The following is a 27,407-nucleotide window of genomic DNA, read 5'->3' as shown; positions in this document are numbered from 1 at the left end:
CATCAGGTTAGGATTTAACCACAAACATAACTTCCAGTCTTTACACATATGGCTCTCAAACTATCATTCTATATTCCTTTCTACTCTCTTTAAGCCCTTCTATAAATCCCTCTTACCTCATCTTATTAAATTATAGCCAATTTTGAAAATCTTGAAAAGACTGGTTGCTACCTTTTCCATAGTCCACAGACTGATAATAGTTCAAGTTCTTGTTAAACGTTAAAATAACTGAGACCAGTCACAGCCCTCCATTTGATACAGAAGTCTAACTTGGCTTGAAGGCTTCCAGTGAAAGAGAAGCACTAGCTTCAAAAGAAACTGCCTTGGGGTGCCTGGGTGGCTCAGTTGTTAAGCGTCTGCCTTCGGCTCAGGTCATGATCCCGGGGTCCTGGGATCGAGCCCCACATCGGGCTCCCTGCTCCACGGGAAGCCTGCTTCTCCCTCTCCCACTCCCCCTGCTTGTGTTCCCTCCCTCGCTGTGTCCCTCTCTGTCAAATAAATAAAATCTTTAAAAAAAAAAAATTGCCTCAATTTGGGGTTTGCCCTAAATTTTAGAAAATAATTTCCAATAGCTGAACCACATTTTGTTTCCTTATAATTTACAAAGGTACAAAGCCAAAAAACCCTCACACACACACAATATTATAAAGACATGTTCAGGAATATCACTGAAAGAACTATCAAAAATATTTTTTATTAAAAATTGAGGGGTGCCTGGCTGGCTTAGTCAGAGGAACATGCGACTCTTGATCTTGGGGCCATGAGTTCGAGTCCCACATTGGGTGTAGAGATTACTTAAAATAAATAAAATTTTTTAAAAATTGAAGTAATTTAGGGGCGGCTGGATGGCTCAGCCGATTAAGCATCTGCCTTTGGCTCAGGTCATGATCCCAGAGTCCTGGGACCGAGCCCTGGGTCGGGCTCCCTGCTTAGCAGAGAGCCTGCTTCTCCCTCTCCCTCTGCCTGCCATTGTGCCTACTTGTGCTATCTCTCTGCCAAATAAATAAATAAAAATCTTAAAAGAAAAATTGAAGTAATTTATCCATTTAAGGAATCAAAAACTTACCTGAAGATTTACTCTCTGCGGTCTGTTCAAGTTCTCTGAAAGCACTGTATTTATCACCAGGCTCTATGATGAAAAGACAGAAAGTCCATTAAGTTTAAGAACCTTGAGATGAAACTCAAGGAAGGCAGGCAGGCAGATTGGGTTAACCAAACCATACATACTTGACATGTGGTGTAAGCATTTTATACATTTCTCACAAAAGGCCGCCACTAAAAAGGTTTACATTCATAGGTTTATGAATTGACAGTGTGTTTTTACCTCCAAATGGAACAGTATTTTCAGAGGACTTGTCAGCTGTAATTCCTTTAAACACAGCATATTTATCCATCGAAGCTGATGCTTTAGTTCCAGGAAGTGGCATCAACAAAGAAGGGGCACTATAAGGGAAAATGAAATATTTCTTAATGACTAGAACACTGAATCCTTCCCTTATCAAGTAGAAGCTTAGAATTAAAATGGTGAACAGGTACCTGGTTAAAATTCATGGCTCCCTGCTTTAAAAGTTAGCAACTGTTTATATTCACCACAGAGGCGAAAAAACATTTTTTTTTACACATCCTTTTTCTTGTAAAAATATACTGACACACCGCCCACGTGATAATTCTTTGTTTGATTATCTGAAGAGGAGTCAGACCCACAATGACCATCTAATCATCGCTGTAAGTCACAAAAACAGTTGGAATGGCTCTGGAAATAGATTCTTATAGAATGATGACCTCCTAGAATTTTAACTTAAGGTCCATAAAATTGCAAAAGTGAACTGTTCCAAATACGTATACCCAATATTTTAGAGTAAATTCTGTTAACCTTCATATAAATTATTCTTTGAAATGGGTTCAGAATGCAGAGGTAGAATAGTTAAGATAAACATCTATTTATGAAATGTTGTTCAAGCCAAGATGTAAATTGTTCTTACTTGATCTTAGTGCATTGCTTACTGGCAGAAGTTCACACATCTGATAAGCAGCAGGAGAGTTAATACAATTTACATTTTTACAAGGACCACATCAGCGGTTCCAGAAGCTATCTTTGTAGCAAAACAACAATCACTTCAAAATTAGATAACGATACTTTTGCCTGTGGACATATTTCTTGCTGGATGGAAAAAGAGTGTAATGAGTAGTATCTGTGTGGGTAATTCTTGGATGGCTTAAACACATACTATAAAAGCATAGCTTTTTTTTTTTTTTTCTTATCACACCCAGGCAGCTCCCTGGAAGAACAACTTTACATATGAATGACTACATTCCACCACTAGTTTGTATCATTCAATACCACACACACAAGTTATATAAATGGATTTCTATTGAGTTTTTTGCCCTGAAGCAAAAATCTTTCCACAGTCATTTAAATCGTCTTATCAGTGGCCTACAAGCAAGGTAAAAAACCCAGCTCTTGCACATGCATGCTAATGGAGGTCCACAGTGCTTTAGGACTTAGGGCTGTCAAACATTATAATTTCACATCACTACCAGACAGCTGTGATGTATTTGATCTTGACAAACAGGTCATCATCTATACATTATAGGTGGATTTTTTAAGTTCCATAAGCAATTAAACTACAACTCATCGAACAGAATGTTACATATAAATAAGAGTAATTAATGTTTGAGGGAGAAAAAAATCACAAAGTTGAACAACCTATTTGTTTTTCATGAACTGCCAACTTTAGCTACGGTCTTATAAAGCCCACTGGTAAAATCTACTAAATGTGACATATAATTATCATTAATTTTAAAATTATTTTCAGGATTTGAAAAAAATAGAGGAACTTCAGGTCATGAAATACTGACTGAAGTCAACAAAATAAAATTCTACTCAAAAAAAAAGCTGACTCAGACTGTAATTTTATGCATATTACAAATGAATAATTCATTCTAGTTCTCTGAAATTATTTTAAAAAAACCGAACTGTAATCACCATGACAGTGTTTAGGCCAGTTATATAAAGTACATATCTATTCCAAATGTGAAAACTGTTATTTCTACTATTTAATACTAGTGAAAGATACTCAGTGTTTTAAATTGTTTTAAAATTTAAGAACCTGCAGTCTATTGAAAGATAAGACTTAAGAGAATTTGGCTACCAAAAAAAAAGTATTTTGCTTTTTCTCTAGTGCATCCATTTGTTTTACAATTACTCCATGTGGCTGTCATAGATGATTTTACTTAGTTGCTTACCCTGCTAAAGGTAGAGACATTTTAGACAACAGGCTTGAGCCACGGAAACTTAATCAAGGCAAAAGGGCTCACAGCGACCACCTGGATGAATACAGACAGGGCCATCAGTCCACTCGCTCAAAATATCCACAGGCCCTAACAGACTAGTGGGCTACTTGGCATCGCCACCAAATAGGGAAAATTCCATCTGTGGCCATACTTCCCCATCATCCCCCTTTAAAAACAGCCTGCACCCACTGCCTGGTGGCAGATGGTCTCTCCTTTGCTGTCCTCGCGGTGTATTCAATCAACTTCTATCTCCTTTGTTCTGCCTGGGGTGAATCCTTTCACAGCCCTGCACCACGAGCCGTCACCGGCTTCCACCCTATTGTCACCCCACATTTGGGCTGATTGGAGAGACACCACACTAAATACTGCCACTTAAAAAGTAAAATGAAGCTAACCAACTCAAAACCCCTACACCTTAATCCTTTTTGAACTATTTTAGCATTGGTACCCCATGTCTGTGGTGTCTACTGTTCCAGGCTCCCCAGGGCCCGGCTCACAGTTAAGTATTTTGTGAATGCATAAATGAACGACACTGCTGCCTTCCAGATCCCCTTTCATGCTGACTCAAGGGCTAGCTATTTCTCCTCTGACATCCAGTTCGACACCATGTCTGACCAATTTCTCAGACGCACACTTTTCAGTGCCTGACTCTAAACCCAGAGCACCTCTCCACAGCTCACCACAGGATCACTACGGCAGCTGAATTTACCCACACAGTAGCAGGGATCACTTTCCTCAGGCCACTTATTATCTCTAAAACCCTTTACAGATTAGTCACAAATCATAAGCCATCCCACATTGGTGCTGCCCTTAACTAATGAGATTTTTTTTTCACAGACTAACAATACTCTCCACTCCAGCCTACTTAACACCTTACTTGGCTTTTCATCTTCTTGAACAAATAATGCCCCATTTTTTGCTTAAAAATGCTACCCAAGGGGCATCTGGGTAGTTCATCGGTGAAGAGTCTGAGTCACTGGGTGCCTGGGTGGCTCAGAGGGTTAAGTGTCTGCCTTCAGCTCAGGTCATGATCCCAGGGTCCTGGGATCGAGCCCCGCATCAGCTCCCTGCTCAGCGGGGAGCCTGCTTCTCCCTCTTCCGCTCCCCCTGCTTGTGCTTTCTCTGTCAAATAAATAGATAAAATCTTTGAAAAAAGAAAAGAGTCTGAGTCATGGTCTCAGTTTAGATCTTAATCTCAGGGTCATGAGTTCAAGCCCCGTGATGGGCTCCCAGTGTGGAGCCTACTTAAAAAAAAAAAAAAAGTGCTGCCCAAAGCAGTCTCACCTAGGCTTAGCCATTTATATCATCATTTAACAAATATCCCTTTAAAATAAACTCATAGTATGGAACACAGATCATTAACTAGGGAATTCATTATACATGTACACACACACAAAGACTGAAGGACCAATTCTAAGAGAATTTTATTCTATAGCATAAATGCCCAGATAACACCAAGCTTCTTTAGAGCAGGTACTGCGTTTTCTGCCTTTGTAGTTCTAGTCCTGCCCCAATGTCTAGCGTACAGCAGGTGGTACGTAAATGTTTTTCAGTGAGTAAATAAACAATGAGTGTGGATTCTTAGACATGAGCAAAATGTTTTCATGTAAGCATGGAAGTAATCAAGTCAGAACGGAAAAAAAAGTCTACAAAGTATGACTATGTATGAAAGTAAACTATTATGTGGAGATAATGCCACACAAAATTGCTAATATCCCATATATCTTGGATCTGGCCACCATCTTAAAGTTTCACCCACTGAGACTTTTTTTTTCCCAGAGGAGTAAACCACTAATTTGATGAATCTGGTTTACAACCTTCATACTGCAACACATTCATCCAGTAATCCTTTATTAATTACATAATATGGTTAAGTACTACAAATACAGCCATGAAAGACTGTCTTCAGGTACGACAGCCTAGTAAGGGAAACAGGTAAACCAGTAACCAGGGTACAGATATCTAGAAGGCACCAGGGCAGTAAAAAGGGAAGGGCCCTCATCTTTGAGGCGGCAATTAATGCAGAGAGGTTAGTAAAAACTTCCTATGTTGTTTTTTTTTTAAAAGATTTTATTTATTTATTTGACAGAGAGCGAGAGAGGAAACACAAGCAGGGGGAGTGGGAGAGGGAGAAGCAGGCTCTCCGCTGAGCAGAGAGCCTGATGCAGGGCTCGATCCCAGGACCCTGGGATCATGACCTGAGCCGAAGGCAGATGCTTAACGACTGAACCACCCAGGCACCCCTAAAAACTTCCTGATTTTTGAAATAGAACTAGAATGAACTATAGAGAGAATTTCAGATTGAAGAAAGTAAAAGGTCAGAAGCCTGAAAGAGCAGGATCAGTTTGGAGTCGTTCTGGCATGGGTGGAGCATGAGCTGTGGGGGAAGGGCAATGGTCGAGAGAACAGGCAGCGGCCAGAGCACATACAGCCTTTTTCCACGCCAAGCAGAGCTGACAGAGTTGGTGGTGGTAAGGGAGAGCGCAGGGAGCCACAAATAAATGGATGCCTCTTTCTCATTTATTAAACACAATGTTAACTATATTCAACCCTTTTCTACCTGTTTCCATGCTGGGAATTACTTGTTTTTGAAGAAGCAGGCAACTCTTGGAAATCACTGAATGAGTCATCAAGGGAGCCTGACTTAGAAGCATCTTGAAAATCCTGGAAGTCATCTTCTTCTGGTTTTACCACCTAGGTGTATAGAGGACATTTAAAGAGAGAGAGAGAATTGATAAAAGAGTAAGTAACAAATTTACAACTGTCAAACTCAAAAACTACCTTTTAAATCTCCCAGTTTAGGTACCTAAATTAGGTAGGCATGACTATCTAATTTTAGAAGAACACACTTTAGGTATAACACCAACTCAAGTACCTAAGGCAAGAATCTGTCTTGTATTTTTTTTATTTTGGGGGGTGGTGGGAGGGTCACAGGGAGAGGGAGAGAGAGAATCTTAAGCAGACTTCACCCCCAGTGTGGAACCTGATGCGTGGCTCAAACTCACGACCTGAAATCATGACCTGAGCCAAAATCAAGAGTCAGAAGCTGAACCGACTAAGCCACCCAGGTGCCCTGTCTTGTATTTTTATTTTATTTTATTTATTTACTATTTATTTTTGAAGATTCCACTTATTTGTTTGAGAGAGAATGAGAGAGCACAAGAGGGGGAGGGTCAGAGAGAGAAGCAGACTCCCCGCCAAGCAGGAAGCCCGATGTGAGACTCGATCCCGGGACTCCAGGATCATGACCTGAGCCGAAGGCAGTCACTTAACCGACTGAGCCACCTAGGTGCCCCCCTGTCTTGTATTTTTAGATACTCTCTTGTACAAATGGTAAAAGACTGGTTTAAAGAACTAATCTACACAATTTTAAAGCAGCTAAATCATATTTATTACTGAGAACCTGCCATCTTTAAAAAACATTTTATACACGATATAAATTACAAAAGTGATACAAGCTTGTTATAATCCATTAGTGTATGTATAAAGTCAACAATGAACACTGACTCCTAATCACATGCTCTGGAAGTAAGTACTGTGAACAGTTCATTTGTTTTATAGAAAAATGAGCTTATACTATGTTGTTCTGCACTTTAAAAAAAAGATGTAATTATAAATATAATGTGGACATCGCTTCCATGTTGTACATGTAGTAGTTCCTTCATTTTAATGATCAAATAGTTTACCACTATATAGATGAAGCAAAACTTATTTACCTTCCTTCTTCTGAGGGACATTTAGCTATTTCTAACTTTTTACTCTAATAAACAATGCTATAACAAATATCCTTGCATATTTTTGTTAATCTGAGTTACTATTTCTATGGGATAGATTCCTAATAGTGTGCCTGCTAGGTCAGAATATACAGACATTTAGAATTTGGGCAGCTACTGCCAAACCTGCCTTCTAAGAAGGCTGTACCAGCAAACCATTTTCCCTACATTTTCCCTGACACTATTGTTTTCTAAACTTTTTGCTAGTCTGAGAAGTGAAAAATAAATGGAAGCATTTGAATTTCAGGTTTAGTATCCTTTCCAAAAGACACAGTCTAGGAATTCAACCTCATTAAGGTTGATGTTTAAAATATATATAATAAAGAACTATATAAACTTTTAGCCAAAATTCAAATCTCTTAAGACTTAAGAAATTTCATTTTTTTTAAATAATGAGAAATGAAATTTTGTATTGTTTTACTACTGTTTAATTTTCACCTCCAGTGTCCATCATAATACAACAACCTTCTCTGCATCCTTGGGAAAAAAGCTGCTAGATTCACTTTCAGGGATTATTTGGAATATGCACAGCTGCTCCACTTACCTGATTTGCAGGGTAAATTGGCATGAAGCCACTGGAAGCCTGGGCTGCAGCTCCCCCAACTGGTCCAACAAGGTTAATGCCCATGACTGGCTGTCCGAGGTTGAGGGGTATGGAGCCTGCAGGGCCTGAAGACATCCCAGTTGGCTGACTCACCGCAGTAGGCAAAGTCATAGGAAAGCCACTTAAAGTTGGAATAGGAGCAGCTGGAAATTGGTTTAAAGCATCAGGACTCATGGCAGGAACACCCCTCTATACAGAATAGAAGGAAAATGGAAACATTTTAGGGGATTGAAAACCACATATAATCTAAATCCAGCAAAGGGAGACCTAAATGTAAAATCTGTAGTCCTGATAGCTTTCTACACTGAGTCCCAAAACTCATGAATTTGATACAAGAAAATAACTTACAAGGTCCATGTAAACCTAATATCAGGCAAAGAAATGGTTAACACAGCTCAATGGTGACACTGTACTCTCTGACAAGTTCGGTTAATTCATTATAATCAAATCATTTAAAATGATTTTGTATTATAAGAAAAATTGCTACCAGACCAAGAATACTTAAATTTAAGGAATTTTAAACAAGGACTTCAAAAACAAGAAGAGTAATTTCATCTATTATTGAATAACTTTCAAGTTCAGAAAGGATACAGTTAGGTCAGAGAATGTTAATATACTAAACAGTCTTTAAACAAGAGAATATTTTACTAGTATGTGCATCATATAAAACTGTACATTTTTGAAGTACTGTATCCTAAAAATAATCTAAATTTTAATGTACAAGGAGTTCTACAAGGTTGTAGTCAATAGGATTTATATTGAAAGTTATTTGATCAAACTTAAGAAACAATGTCTACCTGTGTTACTGCTATCATGGCGAGAACAGTATAAAGTTCTTCCTTAGTAAGTTTGCCAGGTGTAGTTCGATTAGCTAAGGCCCATATCTGTCCAAGAGTTTCCCTGGGAAGTCCAGATGACATCAGGATGGGATAAAGTTTAGCAGTATCTATTCCAGTTGGAGTCACTGTGATTTCTAAAATTTTCTTATAAGCATCTATCAAAGGAAAGACCAGATTACAAATATAAACATATTAAAAGTGGTTGCTCTTTTTTGTTGTCATTGTTGCTTACACAAGAATAATCTTAAGTCAAACTGCTTTAACAGAACTGAAGCCATGTCAGCGTTTGAGTTGCTGTAAAGGTTATTCAGGTGGAAATTTCCAACACACAATCAGAGTCTACAGCTTATATAATACAGGTTGGAACTTGGTCCTGAAGATAAAGATTTGGGGCTAAGGGTCAGAGAAAGTCTTAAAATTCAGAAGATAGTAACAATACTAAGATGGAGGTGGTATAAACAGATGCTTTGCACTTTAAAAGAGAAGTTGTAATGATGGTGGGAATAGTTTGAAAACAGCAGTAGGGAGGCGAGAACTGTACCAATACTACCTGTCTCCTCCCCCAGTGAATTAGAGGTTATGAGCAAAAATAGTACTGGGTAAGGTGCTATGGGAATAGAGCCTTCAGAGAAAGCAATTTTCAGTCAAGCTGATAAAGCAGAATACATGTTTCAAAAAAAAGGAAGGAACTGCTGAGGAGTCTTTCCACAATCAAACAGGGTTTCCGAAGGACAAAATGGGAAAGGCTCTTAGAGATGAGGTTGCCATATAAAATAGAGGATGCTAATATCACATGGGACATACTTTTATACTAAACAATTATTTACTATTTATCTGAAATTCAAAATTGAATAGATGTCATATAAGCTTATTTGCTAAATCTGGCAACCCTAGTTAGACGAGTTTTGGAGGATGACAGTGGGTAGGGCTAAGGCAGACAGAAAAAAAAAATGTTTAAAGCAAAAAATTTACATCCAGGATTTGAATATGGATTATAGGTTAGTAGGTTGGCTATAAAAACACATATTTTGCCTAGGAAATTATGTGTGCATGTATGTTTGGAAGGAGGGAGAAATACAAGCTGGCAGAAAATGGAAGGAACTCCAAAATATATCAGATCTGGGTTTTTTTTTTTTTTTAAGATTTTTTTTTTTTAATTGATTTGACAGAGAGAGACACAGCGAGACAGGGAACACATCAGGGGAAGTGGGAGAGGGGGAAGCAGGCTTCCCTCTGAGCAGGGAGCCCAACGCAGAGCTCAATCCCAGGACCCTGGGATCATGACCTGAGCCGAAGGCAGACACTTAACGACTGGAGCCACCCAGGCGCGCCAAGATCTGGGTTTTGTTTGTTTGTTTGGCTTGAAGACAGAGAGTAAGAAGATGCAAACTGTCTAACGGGCACTTGGAAGAAAACCTATTATTTTTATGTACAACTGAAGTCCCATAGGATTTGGGGAAATTAGCCTTTCAATTGGTGAGTATATGATTATTATATCAAGTAGACATTACTGGTTTTACCCCAAAAAGAAGTTCAGCTACAATTTTCCAGGGATTGGCAAAATACAGCAAACTGAACATGTTACAATATATTAAGATTAACCCATGCTGCTATAATAGTCATTACTGGGGGCACATCAGCCATGGCTCAACAGAGTATTTCCTCGTATCAAATGAATACTATCACAAAATATGCACCTTAGGGATTTTTTTAGCTCAGCAGTAATAATATACATAAAGTAAAAAGTAAACACCACCTTCCAATGTTGAAAAAGATGCTACTTGGTCTTTTACTTCACATATTATATGTCATAAAACAAATATATTTTAAAATATAAAAATTAATCAGCACGAGTTCAGAAAATTACATTAAATGTATTAGTACTACTTTTTTTTTAAGATTTTATATATTTATTTGAGAGACAGCGAGAGAGCACAAGCAGGGGGAGCCAGCAGAGGAGAGGGAGAAGCGGGCTCCCCACTGAGCAGGGAGCCTGACGTGGGGCGCAATCCCAGGACCCCAGGATCATGACCTGAGCCGAAGGCAGACGCTTAACCAACTGAGCCACCCAGGCACTCGTATTAGTACTATTCTTGAGAGGTTATTAATAATCTATGAAATAACAGTATCTTTTAAAGCATGATAAATCTAAGCAAAGCTTTTAGAAATAAAAGTCTATGATGGTCAATAAAACATTAAAGCAAAACATTTCTCCCACATTTATATAGCTATTTCACACATAAGGCTGTCTTTAGAAATATTAGATCTTTAAAATTTTCTGTACTCTTTCAGAAAAAAATAAACAAGAAAAAAGTTAAAATTCCTTCTGTGTATTTTGTAACCACAACAGTAGATATTCACAACTCTGTTTTCAACACTTAAAGTGAAATATCCAGATGGGAATCCTGGACAAAGCAGCTTTTTTACCTGGAACCAAACTCTCATTGTAAATCCAAGGAGGCATTCTGGGCTGAACAGGATCCTGTGAGGGAAATACTCCCACACCTAGGAGATAAGAAACATTATTTAACGTACATAACGGTCCATGCAGATGATGGGGAAATTGCACTGAGTCACCCTTTTTTATAAGAAGAGCGCTGGCTGAAGATACTAAAAAAAAGTCACCAATACGATTAAAAGATTTGGTTTCTAAACAACTCTGTACATTAACTATGTCCTAAAGAGAAAGCAAAAGAAACTAAAATGTACCAAATCAATATTCTGAATCACATGAGGCTTGCATCATTTCACATATTACAAATTAAAGGAGAAAACATGACAGCCAGTGGTTTAAAAATTACACATGTAAAAAAAAATGTAATTGGCTCAAGCTTGCCTTGCAGCTTTTAACAATACTTTGCAAAGTCTGATTTTTTTTTTAACCTGAATATAACACTGCTGCCTTAATGTATAGGATTTTTAATTTTTATTTTGTTCAGAAAAAATCCTCCAAAAGTTTGTCTCCTATGCCATGCAAATTCTAATTTATCTCTGCAAGCTGAGTTTATAAAAACTTGGATCTTTTACGCAGCAGTGTGTATGATTTATTTCAGAGAAACAAAACTATTTCTCATTGGTGACTTTTCCAGTTAAATTTTAACTTTCAACCCTTATAGAAGAACAGAAAGTGTAAGAGGGGTGAAAGAGTTTTTATAAAATAAAAGGAAAAGAAATTTAAAATCAGGAATGATTCTGATTTAAAAAACTGGTTATTTTGAAATTTTTAAAAGGAATAACTGTGCTGAAAGAATTCAGAGCAAAATCGTAGGGGTTAATTGGAGAAAGGAATGCATTAACAATATTTTAAGCAAAACACTGATTAGCAAAATGAAGCAGCATTCATTTGAAGATTAATGCTTAAGGTGTTAGCATTTGAGCGACATTTGGTTAAATAAACTTTTTGCTGAGTATTTCATGAGCTCACCACTCTCTTCAATGGACAGGTTTTGGTCTGAAGTCTTTTCTGCCTCTGCAGTGGTGGTACCACTTACACGTCCATCTACAGCACCCCCGTTTTTGGTCGTTAAACTGGGATGGTTCTTACTGGAACCTGGGCCTAGGGCTTTGTGCCCAACTTCAGAAGTATTTAATTTAATTTGTTCCTGCCCAGACGTACTTATATCACAAGATACTAGGAGCTTCTCCTCCAAGGAAGGGCCTAAACAAACAGCATGAAGGGTTATTTGTATAAAATTGCAAATTTTGGATTTTTTTTCAATTATCCATTTCCATCCCCAGATTCTCAAGGGTAGGCCCTGCCACACATAACGTAAATTTTGAAATAATCCAGTCACTACACACTTGTATAGGACCTGAAAGACTTTAGAGGTTTTAGAGAACTTAAACATCATTACCTACTTTGGTTCTCAAGAATTCTATGAGCCAGCAGGTAGAATGGTATAGTGGAAGGAGTGCTACCTTAGGACTCTGACGACCTCCACAAGATAGAGACACTTCTACTCACTGCCCTTGGCCAGTAAAGTTATCTCTGGGTTTGTTTCTACATCTGCCAACTGGGGAAGTTTGGACTAAGTATATGTTTGCTAGGATATATGTCTCAAGAATGAAGGTGTAACTGTCCCCCCTCCCATCTTTTCACAAGTGCTAAACTAAGGTACAGTTTAAAGATTTGTCCAAGGACACACTGACAATAAATGGAGAACCCGGGCTTCTGCCCCGCAAGTGCTCTACCACTGAACCAGAGAGAGCACTTTCTAAAGCAGCTTTTCTTGATTCATTACTCTGAACAAAATATTGGTGATTTTCTCAAACAAGAGTACTCTGTAGAAATCAGTTTGTTTTTAAAGTTCGAAGGTGGTTTAAATAGCTCCTAATTTAGGAGCAAAAGTTTTAAATCATTTTTCTGGAATGTGAGGCCCCCAGAATTAAAAAATCTAGATTCTTATTTGGGTGAATTTCAACAGTACTCATATATTCAGGTACATGTTTCTTTACCAACAACAGTGTATTATTCTACTTATATAAAAGAAATAAATTATCCAAGATTATCTTAAGAATGCTTTCATTAATATTCTAGGAGTTACCTGCTTTCTGTACATTGTATGAGGCTGCAGCAGTAGAGAAAGAAGGAATTTGCCCAGGGACACCATGTAAGGCAAAAGACACTGGAATCTGACCTGGAGGGAGAGGCTGTGCTCCAGCCTTCTGTGTATGCAACTGGCCAAGTGGGGTGGTGGGATGGAAAGACTGAAAAGGCTGGGAAGTGGAAGAAGGACCACATGTGGGCACTTCAACAGGCCCCTGCATAAAGTCACTGAATTCTTCTTCATCAAGAAAGGCAGATGATGGGGAGACAGTTTTAGTAGAATGAGATGATGTGGAATAATCTGCAAAATGGAAAATGGCAATGAAACACTCAGAAATGAAAATCAGCAAGGAAAAAAGAAATTAAGATGTAGTGCAATTCCAAAAGAGTATCCTGAAACATGAATAGCAGAGGTGAACAAGAACTAACATGCAATGAGAGTCCAATGGAATTATGAAATGAATGAAAAACATTTTGATGTCTATTTACAATTTTTCTCTTTTCAAAAAGCAGTTTTATGGTTATTTTACATTTTGTTCAAAAACAAGAAAATTTAAACTCAAAATTTCCTTCCTTCTTTTATTAGGTTCATACCAGTTTTTTTCCCTGAGACCACTAATAATTTACATCAAAGTGGTGATTACTTTTGACACCCACGTCATGTTTGGATTATATCCTCTCAAACCAGTATGTACCACATGTTAGAAAACCTACCTCCATGCTGCTGAATACATTTTGGACAGATACGTACTCTGATGATTAAATTTCATTATGCCAGTTAGAAACAATGCAGGATAAATACTTGTCATTTTCAATATATCATGCCTAATCCATACACTTTACATACATAGTTCACATCAGTAAAGCTACCACTTGAGGAATGAAAATTACAAAAGAACATTAAACCAAATACCAAGGTGGTACTGCAAAAAGCATCAAAATTGGGACACCATAAAGTGCTAAGTCAAACAACTCAACAATTTAAGAAAGTAAACCCTGACTGAGGACTATGTTTAAAAGATCTTTGGCTCTAAAGTCTATAAACATCATTGCAGCTCTTTACTGTTAAATGTGAGATTTACTTATGTAATAAGGCTTCTCTATAGGGACTTCATTTAGTAATATTATTTTTGCTTCTTATTCTTTTCTCAAAATCCACAAAATTTATTTTAAATAAATCAACTTTTAAAAACTACAGTCACACACAGATACACAGATAAAGGCAACATCGTCCCTGACTATCTCCATCTCTGTCCCTCCATCGTCCGCAGCCAGCTTCAAACTGGACGATGTGCCTCTCAATCTGCCTTTGTTGCTGTTGTTGAGGTGTGGCTAACACACACAGCTTCAGGTGTACAACACAGTGATTTGATAATAGTGTATACACTGTGAGATGATCACCACAGTAAGTCTCATTACCATGTTACCATACAAAGTTACAAAAAAATTTTTTTCTCTCATAATGAGAACTTTAACTTTCAAATATGCACTACAAAATTACTGACTATAGTCCTCATGCTGTACATTACAACCCCATGACTTATTCATAACTGGAAGTTTGAGCCTCTTGAGCTCCTTCACCCATTTCACCCACCTCCCACCCCCTACTTTCCTCTGTCAACTACCGTTCTGTTCTCCTTCCTTTCGTTTTGTTTTTCAGATTCCACATACAAGTAAAATCATATGGTGTTTGTCTTTCTCTGACTTATTTCACTTAGACTAATACCCTCAAGATCCATCCACATTGTTGCCAATGGCAAGATTCCATTCTTTTTTATGGCTGAGTAGTATTCTGTTGTATACATACACCATATCTTCTTTACCAATTCATCCATCAATGTACACTTAGGTTGCTTCCATACCTTGGCTATTGTAAATAATGCTACAATGAATATGGGGTGTATATATTTTTTTGAGTTAGTGTTCTTATTTTCTTTGGATAAATACCCAGTAGTGGAACTGCTGGATCATATGGTAGCTCTATTTTTAATTTTCTGAGGAACCTTCACACTGTTTTCCACAGTGGCTGCACCAACCTACATTCCCACCAACAATGCACAAGGGTTCTCTTTTCTCCACATCCTTGCCAATACTTATTGTTTGTCTTTTTGGTGACAGTCATTTGTCTTTTTGGTGACAGTAATTCTAGTATGAGGTGGTATCTCATTGTAGTTTGCAATGCGATTTGCATTTCCCTAAAGATTAGTGATGCTGAGCATCTTTTCATGCGCCTGTTGACCATCTGTATGTCTTCTTTGTCAAAATGTCTATTCAGATCCTCTGCCCATTTTTTTCACCAGATTTTTTTTTTTTGCTATTGAGTTGTAGGAGTTCTTTGTCTACTTTGGATATCAGCCCTTATGGATATATGATTTGCAAATATTTTTCTCCCATTCAGTTGGTTGCCTTTTTATTTTGTCGATGGTTTCCTCTGCTATGCAGAAACTTTTTAGTTTGATGTTGTTCCACTTCTTTATTTTTGCTTTTGTTGCCTTTGATTTTGGAATCAGATCCAAAAAAATCATTGCCAAAACCAATGTCAAAAGCTTACCACCTATGTTTTCTTCTAAGGGTTTTATGGTTTCAGGTCTTACATTCAAGTCTTTAATCCATTTTGAATTAATTTTTGTGTATGGTATAAGATAGTAATCTAGTTTCATTCTTTTGCATGTGGCTGTTCAGTTTTCCCAACACCATTTATTGAACAGACTGTCCTTTCCCCATTGTGTATTCTTGCTTCCTTTGTCATAAATTGACCAGATGTGTCTGGATTTATTTCTGGGCTCTCTATTCTGTTCCACTGATCTATGTTTCTGTTTCTATGCCAGTATCATATTGTTTTGATTACTACAGCTTTGTGATATACTTTGAAATCAAGGTACGTCATGATTAGTCTTCTTTCTTAAGACTGCTTTGGCTATTTGAGGTCTTTTGTGGTTCTATACAAATTTTAGGATTGTTCTATTTCTGTGAAAAAATGCCATTGGAATTTTGATAGGAATTGCACTGAAATCTGTAGATTGCTTTGGGTAACATGGACATTTTAACAATACTCATTTTTTCAATCCATGAGCACAAAGAATCTTTCCTTTTTTGTGTGTGTCTTCTTCAATTACTTTCATTGATGTCTTAAAGTTTTTAGTATACAGGTCTTTCATCTTGGTTACATTTATTCCTAGGTCTTTTATTCTATTTGATGCAAGTGGAAATGAAACTGTTTTCTTAATTTCTTTTTCTGATAGTTTGCTGTTAGTGTATAGAAGTGCAACAGATTTTTACATATTGACTTTGTACTCTATAACTTCACTGAATTCATTTACTAGTTCTAACATTTTTTTGGTGGTCTTTAGGGTTTTCTACATGTAAACCTTCTTCACATTTTTAACTACTTTAAATTGCTTTAACATTTACTAAAGTCTAATGCCACAGGAGCAGTCTTTTTAAAAAAGGCTCTCATCTGAAAAATGGGGACACCACATGCTTCTCTTTTGGACACTTCTCCTTTGGATTCATAAAATAGAATCTTCAATGCTTCCAGGTTTTATGAAAGATGTAAAATGAATATCCAAGACTACTGTCTTAATTAATTTTGTTAAAAAAAAAAAAAAAGCCATGACCCAATGAATTCCCACCCCTCCTAAAAATGGTTATGAATGTGTGAATTTAAGTTCTCAATTTGGGTTCTCAGACCAGCACTGGTAGAAAATAGTAATAATGGAAAACTGAGAACTACTATGAGTATTTTTTAAATGGACCCTAAATATTTACCAGCAATAAGGCTGCAAATGCTAAACCAATGTTTCTTTGCATTTGACTAGAATTATGTTAATCTATGTGTTATATATATTTGGTTTTTAAACTCTCACAGTGATATACATGATTAAGAAGTATAAAATTATGTGATAGTCTGTATATCCCACATTTTAAGGTAAACAGTCAGTGGGGGTAAGGGGATTAATAGATGCCTTTGGTGGGTAAAAGGCTGAAAACTCTTTTTATGCACTTTAGGCCTAGGTATAAGTCCCTAACTGGAGAAACTCTGGAAACTTCTTGGGCTTGCTTTAAAAAATCTTTTTTTGGGTAAGTATAAAGCAGTAACTCGAAACAGCTACTGCATGCATGTTGACTGAATTCATGAGACCACTTAAACATCAAAACAATTTATTAACAATGAGATTGTTAAACTACACCTAGTTGTCCAAAAAGGGCATTATATGGACAGAACAGTGTTTGCCCTAACAATGACCATTCATCTCTGCCTTCTTCTTCTAAGTTCCACGCAGGGTCCAGTTCCAAGCATTCCAATATCTATTTTTCAATTACTTCCTGAGTGGTTATTTAGCTTATAATTTTCATTTTTATTTATGTTTTTCCTTTCTGAACTCAATCTGACTGCTATATCCATTCTCTTTGCAAGCTTGCTATATATTTTACTTTGGGGAACATTTGGAATGAGAATCTGAGTATATAATCTAACAAGCGAATTTAATAGGCCAGAGTTAAAGCTGTCCCAGAAAGTCAAGAACTGGTAACTGTGCCGATATTAGATTATTCCCTACTGATATCACCTATAAAAGGTACTACAATACAAGAGTCTAAGATAAAATTTATCAACGTAATATATGCCAGCAGAAAAGAGTACTTGGTTGGCTGAATGATTCAACAACTCTTCATCTATTAATGAAATGTTATTCTTAACCCCTTATAAATTTTAAAACATCCAAATCTTTACTTAGCTTGAAGGATGAAATGAGCACTGACTCTCCACACACACACACACACACACACACACACACACACACACACACACGTAATGGTCAATTAAACACACAGGAAATCACCTTCCAATGAAAGAAAAATTTTAAATTAAAATTACCTGGTTTCTTAGGGTGTGATGCTGGAGTAGGGTGCATCTTAGCATCTCTGGAAAATCCATCCAAGTTTCCTTTTATGGCTTCCAAAGCATCATCTCTACTCTTCTCTCCCGTCTAAGAGACAACAGATATATGGATATATCTTCAATTACGGCTTACTTCATCCTAGATCCTCCCAAATTAAAAGTATAGATATTGGTCTGTTTTCAGTATTTTTACCACATACTTCGGATAGGGAATTCTCTAAGTCAGAAAAACACTGATAAGTATATACATATACCAAAGGCATAAAATGACACTCTATAAAACACAAAAATATTAAAGGGTTCATTTATAAATACTTCAGGAAACAAAAGATATTAAGTATCCTATATTGATTAGTATTAAAATCAATTATTAATCTTCCCAAGAAAAGATCACAAACATACCAATGGTAGTAAAAAAAGAGTTGAAAAGATGACGGTTGATATCTCATTCCGTTCAATAATACAATGTCTTACAGGAAAACAAGAATTCTTCACTTTTAGACTCAGACCCAAATGAATCAACCACAGCCTGAGCTTGGGCTAGTGCCCAAGTGACAGAATCCACTGAATGAGTGAGAGGCATATGCAGGGTGTATGTGGGCTGTGGTGGTGGAATATATTACCTTAGGTTTCACACTACTCAGAAGTCTGAGCTTTTGCTTCTGCTCTTCAAACTGGCGTCTTTTTCTTTCTTCTTCTAAGAGCTTCTGTTGCTGTTCAAATCGTTTTCTGAAGGAAAAACAATCTAGTAAAGAACTAGCTTCAGAGATTATAAACTGTGTTATATTCACACTTCTAATAGTTTCAGCAATATCACCTTACACTTCTAGAACTAAAAACCTCACTGCTAATTAGATCTGATTTTTTATGACAATACTATTTCCCCATTATCTTAATTCCAGAATAAATGAAATGAGTCAACTGTGTTATATTCATACTTCTAATAGTTTTAGCAATATCACCTTACATTTCTAGAACTAAAAACCTCACTGCTAATTAGATCTAATTCCTTATGACAATACCATTTCTTCATTACATTAATTTTGAAATATATGAAATGAGTCCAAAAAAAGATTTACCTAAATTATACACATGAATTTATTTCTTGTCTAATTTGCAAGAGAAAGAGACAATCTTTTGCATTCAAAAATAATCTCCAAAAACAGACAAAGGTAGACAAAAAGGAAACTCTGACTTGGGAAGGCAGTGTTGTACCGGAGAAAGAGCAATGCTTGGGGCATCAGGAGGCCTACATTTGGGTCCAGGCTTTGCTAGTAACTGTGTGACCTGGACTGACAAGTCACTTCATCCTCTGAACCGCACTTTCCCTAAATGTAAAATTACAGGGTTGAATCAGAGGATCCGTAAGGTCCATTCTTGCTTAAAACATATATAATAATGTATTGCAAGTATCTTAAAGGCGACACGACTGTACTGGCTTCAAATCTGCATTAAAGAACATTTGACCGTTCTTAAAAGAGCAGCTATCATGCGTCTTTATGCTTGACTCCTGAGGTCTCTTACTGCTGCTCTTCAGCAAACTGCTTCTGCATGTCTGGAGTATACTGTGGGCCCGGAGGACGCATTCCCAGGAAAGGTGTTTGTCCCAGGTAAGGCATTCCTGCTGCTGGCATTGGTCCCATTGGTATGCCTGCCTGAAAGAAACAAAGGCTTAAAAAACAAAATTCCTTTTATTATTTTTTAAATTTTTAAAAAAGATTTTACTTATTTATTTGAGAGAGAGAGAGAGAGAGCACATGAGGGGGGGAGGGTCAGAGGGAGAAGCAGACTCCCCTCTGAGCAGAAAGCCCGATGCAGGACTCGATCCCGGGACTCCAGGATCATAACCCGAGCCGAAGGCAGCCACTTAACCAACTGAGCCACCCAGGCGCCCCACAATTCCTCCTCTTAATTGCTACAAAGAAAAAATATGACTTCCATAAATTCTTAATTAATATATTAATGAACTATATGATGATTTTTTAAAATAATAGAGTAAAAAAATACAGGCTAAAAATGGAAATCTCCCCTTACTATCTCACCTCTTTCATTTCCTTGTCTTAGAGGTGACCACTACTAACAGTCTGAAGGCGTGTGTGCATGGAAGCACACACGGGGTATATTCTGGTGAGCTCACTCACCCATACTCCTTGAAAAGATCTTACATGTCTTTGTATTTCCAGCAACAGATTAGAGCTTGGCATATGGTAGTTATTCCAAAAATGAGATTAAACATGCTTTTCCAATAAGTATGATAGGATAATGAGTATTTTGATGTTTATTATCACAGACCTGATATCCAAACTTTTACAGAAAGTAAAATGTATTTAATCAGCAATAAATGACATAGCAATACCACAGTATAAAGTTTATTCAAGCATCCAGAAGTAAGAATAGTATTACACAATAGATAATCACAAAAATGTTAATAATGATGATGAGGACACTGATAATGATGATAATGGCTAATTTACACTGAGTGGAAATTCTACTCCTCAGCCTTCTTCCTGAAAGGCTTCCCTTCTGTTCCCTAACTGAAACCTGGCTGTCCCCAGAAGCACTCTCTCATCTGGAGACTGCTGCTTCTCTTCCACATTTCCTGCAAAGAAGGGGAATATTCCTCCTTGCTTCTTCTAAACCTTTTATCTTCTCTCTTCCTTCAAAAACCTGAATACATGCATCCAGCTATTTCAGTCGCCCAAATTGCCTAGTCCATTATTCCAGGATTGCTACTTTCAGTTATAGAGGATGAAGGATGTGTTTGTAATAAAACTGAACTCCCCTAACCTTATACAAACTTGGTTAATGTAAACTACCAAGTTTAAATTACTTTAAGGTAAAGATTAGATTCACACTCTGGGAATTAATATAGTCAGATTTTTATCACTTTTTTTTTTTTTTTTTAAAGATTCTTTACTTTTAAGTAATCTCTATACCTAAGAGGCTGGAACTCACAACCCCGAGATCAAGTCACATGCTCCACTGACTGAGCCAGCCAGGTGCCCCTCAGCAATGCATTTTTAATGAAGTTTGTTTTTTAACAAGACTAAGATCCATTACTATTATAACAGTAATAATAATAACTAATAATAATAATTACTACTATTCTCATTTTACAGATGAGGAAATTGAAGTACAAGATATTTACCTACCTTACTTATTGCTGGTAAGTGGCAGAGCCAGTATTAGAACCAGGCAGCGTCTGGTTCCAAAGTCCATGTTCTCCACCATTAGGCCATGCTGCCTCTCCAATTACCAACAACTACCACAGATTTAGACTTAAAAACAATTTTTTTTTTTTAAAGATTTTATTTATTTATTTGAGAGAGAGAATGGAAGAGAGAGCATGAGAGGGAAGAGGGTCAGAGGGAGAAGCAGACTCCCCGCTGAGCAGGGAGCCCGATGTGGGACTCGATCCCGGGACTCCAGGATCATGACCTGAGCCGAAGGCAGTCGCTTAACCAACTAAGCCACCCAGGCGCCCGACTTAAAAACAATTTTAATGTGTTCTGTTGTGTGTCTATTCATATGCTCAGTCATATACCTGCTTAATGAATAGTAGCAGCTTGGAAGGCTTATGAGTTTTAGGACCTTACAACGGGAATTACAAATAATTCATATTGCTTAATTACTAACACTTTCTATGCTAAATCTTGGGTGGGGGTGGCAATGTATACTTACTTTTAGTCATAGTGTGGTTCTCTTGCTGCTAAAAATTAGCACTGTAGTCCTAGGATTACATTTATTTTTTTCCAGCTCTATTTAAATATAATAACTTACTTAATCAAGTTCCTATTTTTTTACAGCTTTACTGAGATATAGCTGACATACCACTGTGTAATTTTAAGGTACGCAACTTGCTGATGTGATACACTTACATACTGCAAAATGATGACCAACACAGCATTAACTAACACCTCCATCATGTCACATAATCACCATTTCTTTCTTGTGGTGAGGGATTAAGTTCCTTTTTAAACTGATTTAGTTTACCCAAGGCACATAAAATGCAAAAAACCCCACCCAACTCATATAGGTCAAAAGACCAGATATTCCACAAAAAATAACAAAGAATGAAAGAAGGAAAGGCATTATTATGCACATTGCCTTCCTATTCACAAAATTCTGTTCTTCAAGAAGAATCAAACTTGCTAAATGATATTTTGTCGTTCTCTGACTACTGAAAGGTTTATACATTTTTAGTTTTTTAATACATTCTTTTGAAATCTAGATACACCAAAAGATTAAAAAATACTAATCTTTAGTTATATACTGGGTGGATGACATGACAAAAGAAATAACTCAGAAATCTGAGATATATCCAATAAACTGCTAAAAACACTAAAGATAAAGAAGTTCACTCCCTAGATGAAGAATACTGAAGGCTACTAAAGATTTGAGTAACTGGAGAGAGATGACAGACTAAAAAAGTAAAAACATCAATTTCAATCAAAATCCCAACAGATTTTATGTGGAATTTGACAAGCTTATCTTAAAATTTATATTGAAGAGGAAAGAACCTGAAGGGCTAAAATTCTTTAAAAGAAGAACTAAGAAGATCACACTAGCAGATATCAAGGCTTATCTTAGGCTAGAAAAATTAGGAGACTAAGATAGTTATTGATGCAGGGATAGACAGAAATAGCAATGGGATAAATAGAAGAGCTCTAACTAATCCAAAGCATATAAAGAAATTGGATAGTATAGGAGTAATCTTAGAAATCAATGAGTAAGGAATCAGATATTGATAAATGATTTGGAGACAACTGGCTACTCAAATGGAAAATAATAAAATTAGAACTTTAGACTCACACTGATACCAAAGAACAATTCCAGATAGGTTTAATAAGAAAATATAGGAGAATAATATTATGATCTCAGAGTAGGACTATGTCTGAGACACAAAACTCAAAACCATGAAAGAAATTATTTATCCATCTGACTTAACTTTTACAACACAGGACACCACCACCAAAATTAAAAGACAAACCAAAGTTTAGGAGGAGACACTGGCAACACAAATAACCACAAAGGCAAGATCCCAGAATATACAAGGAACTCTTAGAAATCAATAAAACTGGAACAAATAGCAAAAAAATTGGAAGCAACTTAAATGTCCATCAACAGAAGTATATATACTCATGCACTGGAACACTACACAGCAGCTATATGAACAAACTTGACCACTCTGTAACAGGGATAAATCTAGGGGAGAAACAATGTCAAATAAAAAAATCAAAGCAGAAGGGTACAAAACCTAGAAAATATATAATGTCCATGAATATTCAAACATGTAAAATAGTAGAAGTATAAGAATACATATGAAAACAATAAGCACTGAATTCTTGATAGTGATAACCAACTCTGGGGAAGTAGAAGAATGGAATTGTAACTGTTTTGTTCAATTCTTTTAAAAATATGAAGCAAATACGGTATGTTAAAATTCGATAAAAGGATATGAATATCTTCAAAGAAAATCCTGAGGAATCTACAAAAAAATTCCTAGAATAAGTGAGTTCACCAAAGTTGCAGGTTACAAAACAAACATACCCAGATCAATCATTTCTATATACTAGCAATGAACAGGACACTGAAATAAAAACTACAATGCCATTTACAATTACTCAAAAGAATGAAATGCCTAGACGTAAATCTAACAAAACATTTAAAGAACTTATATGCTAAAAACTATACAATGCGAATGACAGAAATCAAAGACCTAAATAAATGGAGAGACATATCATGCTCATATATTGCAAGAATTCACATATTAAAGATGTCAATTTCCCCCAAATTGATAAAAAGGTAATTAATAATTCCTATCAAAACTCCAGTAAGACTTTTCATAGATATAGACATTATTCTAAAACTTATATGGAAAGATAAAAGAACTAGAATAGTTCAAATAATTTTGAAAAGAAGAACATGGGAAGACTTGTCATATAGCCACAGATATTTAGTCAGTAATCAAAATCTTCCAACAAGAAAAGTCCTGGACCTGATGGCTTTGCTGGTGAATTCTACCAAACATTAAAAAAAAAAAAAGTAATAAACAACTTGGACTCCATGAAAACCTTAAAAATTTGTACATCAAGAAACATTATCCACAGAGTAAAAGGAGAGCCCACAGAATGGAAGAAAATATTTGCAAATCATACATCTGATAAGGGATTAATATCTAAAATATATAGAGAACTCTTACAATTCAACAACAAAAAACTCAATTCCAAAATGGACAGACTTCAATAAACATTTCTCCAAAGAAGATATACAAATGGCCAATAACCACATGAGAAGATACTCAACATCATTCATTAGAGAAATGCAAATCAAAACTACAATGAGATACTACCTCACACCCATTAAAACAGCTACTACCAAAAAAAAAAAAAAAAAAAACAGGAGGCACCTGGCTGGCTCAATTGGTAGAGCATGCAACTCTTGATCTCAGGTCATGAGTTCAAGCCCCTGTTGGGTGTACAGCCTACTTAAGAAAACAAAAGCAAAAACAAAAACAGAATGGGGGTAGTTCGGGGAAGATGGCAGAGTTCTTTTGAAATCTAGATCCTGGATGAACCAGGATCCTGAGCTCACCTCCTCCCATGGACACACTGAGACAGGAACTACATCTATGTGACTAACTCTGAAAACAGCCCGAGGACTGGCAGAATAGACCTTCCACAGCTAATTATAGAGAGAAGGCCACAATAAAAAGGGTAGGAGGGGAGCTAAATGAAACGGAGACAGGCAACATGCCTGATAAAGAATTCAAAGTAATGGTCACAAAGATTCTCACTGGGCATGAGAAAACAGTGGAGGATCTCAGTGAGACCATCAACAGAGAGATAGAAAATATTAAAAAGAACCAATCAGGGCTAAAGAATTCAATAACTAAAATTTAAAAATACACTGGGGGGAATCAACAACAGATTAGAGGAAGCAGAAGAATGGATCAGCAATCTGGAAGACAGCTTAATGAAATGCAACCAAGCTTAACAGCAACAACAAAAAGAGTAATAGTAAATGAGAACAGGTTAAGGAAACTGCAATATCATCAAGCGTAACAACATTCACTTTATAGGGATCCCAGGAGAAGACAGACAGAAGGGGGCAGAAAACTTATTTAAAGAAGTAATAGCTGAAAACCTCCCTCATCTGGGGAAGGAAAGAGACATCCAGATCAGGAATCAGAGAGTCCCCAACAAGATGAACCCAAGGAGGTCCACATCAAGACACACAATAATTAAAAAGAGGTAATAAAGGGAGAATTTTAAAAGCAGCAAAAGAAAACAGTTATATACAAGGGAAACCCCATAAAGCTATTAGCTGATTTTTTAGGAGACACTCTGCAGGCCAGAAAGCAGTGGCATGATATATTCAAAGTGCTGAAAGAAAAAATCCTGCAAACAAGAATCCTCTACCGTGTAAGGTTATCATTAATAATACGAGAGATAAAGAGTTTCCCAAACATACAAAAGCTAAAGGAGTGGGGCACCTGGGTGGCTCAGTCGTTAAGCATCTGCCTTCGGCTCAGGTCGTAATCCCAGGGTCCTGGGATCGAGCCCCACATCAGGCTCCCTGCTCCACGGAGAGCCTGCTTCTCCCTCTCCCACTCCCCCTGCTGCGTTCCCTCTCTCACTGTGTCTCTGTCAAATAAATAAATAAAACCTTTAAAAAAAAAAAAAAAGGCTAAAGGAGTTTATCACTAAACCAGCCTTACAAGAAATGTTAAAGGGAATTCTTTGGCAAGAAAAGGTCATAATCAGGAGTAAGAAAATGATGAAAGGAAAAAAATTTCACAGGTAAATGCAAACATATAATAAAAGTAGTAGATTAATCACTTATAAAACCAGCATGGAGGTTAAAGCATAAAAGCAGTAAAACCAATTATATCTATAAAAATCAGCCAAGTGATTTGCAAAATAGAAGGATGTAAAGTATGACATCATATACATAAAATATGGGGGCAGGGAGTAAAAATTTAGTGCTATTAGAATGAGTTCAAACTTAAGTGACCATCAACTTAATAGACTGCTACATGCATTAAGATGTTATATATGAACCTAATGGTAACTACAAATCAAAAACCTGTAATAGATACAAAAAAAGTAAAGAGAGAGGAATTCAAACATAATACTAAAGGAAGCCGTCAACCACAAGGAAAGACAGCAAGAAGGAACAAAAAAGAATGATAAAAACAACCATAAAGAAGTAACAAAATGGTAATAAGTACACAATTATCAATAATTACTTTATTTAAAAGATCTGTTTTCATTTTAATTTTTTTAAAGTAAGCTCTATGTCCAAAATGGGGCTCGAACTCATGACCCAGAGATCAAGAGTTGCATGCTTTACTGACTGAGCCAGCCAGGTGCCCCTCAATAATTAAATGTAAATGGACTAAATGTTCAAATCAAAAGACATAGGGTGACTGAATGAATAAAAAACAAGACCCACCTATATGCTGCCTACAAAAGACTTGCTTCAGAGCTAAAGACACGTGCAGACTGAAAGTAGTAAGGGATGTAAAAACATTTACCATGCAAATGGAAGTTAAAAGGAAGCTAGGGTAGCAATACTTACATCAAGACAAAATAGACATTAAAACAGACTATAACAAGAAACAAAAGGACAACAACAGAATATAACAATTTTACATATATATATATATATATATATATATAAAATGCATTTTTTCCAACCACAACAGTATGAAACTAGAAATCAACCACAAGAAAATATCTGGAAATAACACAAATAACATGCTACTAAACAATGAATGGGTCAACCAAGAAATCAAAGAGGAAATCTCAAAATATATGGAGACAAATGAAAATGAAAACACAATGGTCCAAAATCTTTGAGATGCAACAAAAGCTGTCCTATGAGGGAAGATTATAGCAATACAGTCCTACCTCAGAAAAATCTCAAATAAAGAATCTAATCCTACATCTGAAGGAACTAGGAAAAAAAAAAAAAGCAAAGCCCAAAGCCAGTAGAAGGAAGGAAATAATAAAGATTGCAGCAGAAGTAAATGAAATAAAGACTACAAAAAAAAAAAAAAAAGAACAGATCAATGACACCAGGATTTGGTTCTTTGTAAAGAAAAAAAAAGTTGATAAACCTTTAGCCAGACTCATCAAGAAAAAAAGGATTCAAATAAATAAAACCAGAAATGAAGGAGGAGAAATAACAAATACCACAGAAATACAAAGGATTATAAGAGGATACAACGAAAAATTATATACCAACAAAATGGACAACCCAGAAGAAATGGATAAATTCCTAGGAATATGTAACATTCCAAAACTGAATGAGGAAGAAATAGAAAATTTGAACACACTGGTTACTAGCAATGAAACTGAATCAATAATCAAAAAATTCCCAAAAAACAAAAGTCCAGGACCAGATGCTTTCATAGGCGAATTCTACCAAACATTTAAAGAAAAGT

General features: G+C 36.5%; 1 protein-coding gene across 21 annotated transcripts in view; it reads right to left on the bottom strand.

Moving 5' to 3' along the window:
- The window catches only part of SYNRG (synergin gamma), a 102,669-nt gene that overhangs the window by 60,176 nt on the left and 15,086 nt on the right, over positions 1-27,407 (bottom strand). For 12 of the 21 annotated variants that reach the window (XR_010408563.1, XR_010408564.1, XM_064582799.1 and 9 more), the window contains 11 exons: positions 19,481-19,611; positions 18,580-18,685; positions 17,933-18,044; positions 13,055-13,357; positions 11,935-12,168; positions 10,938-11,015; positions 8,469-8,665; positions 7,612-7,860; positions 5,855-5,988; positions 1,325-1,443; positions 1,067-1,129 (listed from right to left, as the gene is read on the bottom strand). Coding sequence is in view for 19 of the 21 variants with exons in the window: in XM_064582799.1 (XP_064438869.1) it covers positions 1,067-1,129; positions 1,325-1,443; positions 5,855-5,988; positions 7,612-7,860; positions 8,469-8,665; positions 10,938-11,015; positions 11,935-12,168; positions 13,055-13,357; positions 17,933-18,044; positions 18,580-18,685; positions 19,481-19,611 (1,726 nt within the window). In the remaining 2 variants the exon portion in view is untranslated. Of the gene's footprint in view, positions 1-1,066; positions 1,130-1,324; positions 1,444-5,854; positions 5,989-7,611; positions 7,861-8,468; positions 8,666-10,937; positions 11,016-11,934; positions 12,169-13,054; positions 13,358-17,932; positions 18,045-18,579; positions 18,686-19,480; positions 19,628-27,407 lie in introns of all 21 variants that reach the window. The other 9 variants (XM_064582807.1, XM_064582808.1, XM_064582802.1 and 6 more) reach the window with 4 other exon arrangements.

This window comes from Mirounga angustirostris, unplaced genomic scaffold (assembly GCF_029215605.1).
Source record: "Mirounga angustirostris isolate CCGP_5_RB_7025 unplaced genomic scaffold, mMirAng1.0.hap1 SCAF_17, whole genome shotgun sequence".
Lineage (NCBI taxonomy): Eukaryota > Metazoa > Chordata > Mammalia > Carnivora > Phocidae > Mirounga > Mirounga angustirostris.
The sequence above is the reverse complement of the archived record's forward strand: the minus strand, read 5'-3'. Positions and strand labels throughout refer to the sequence as shown.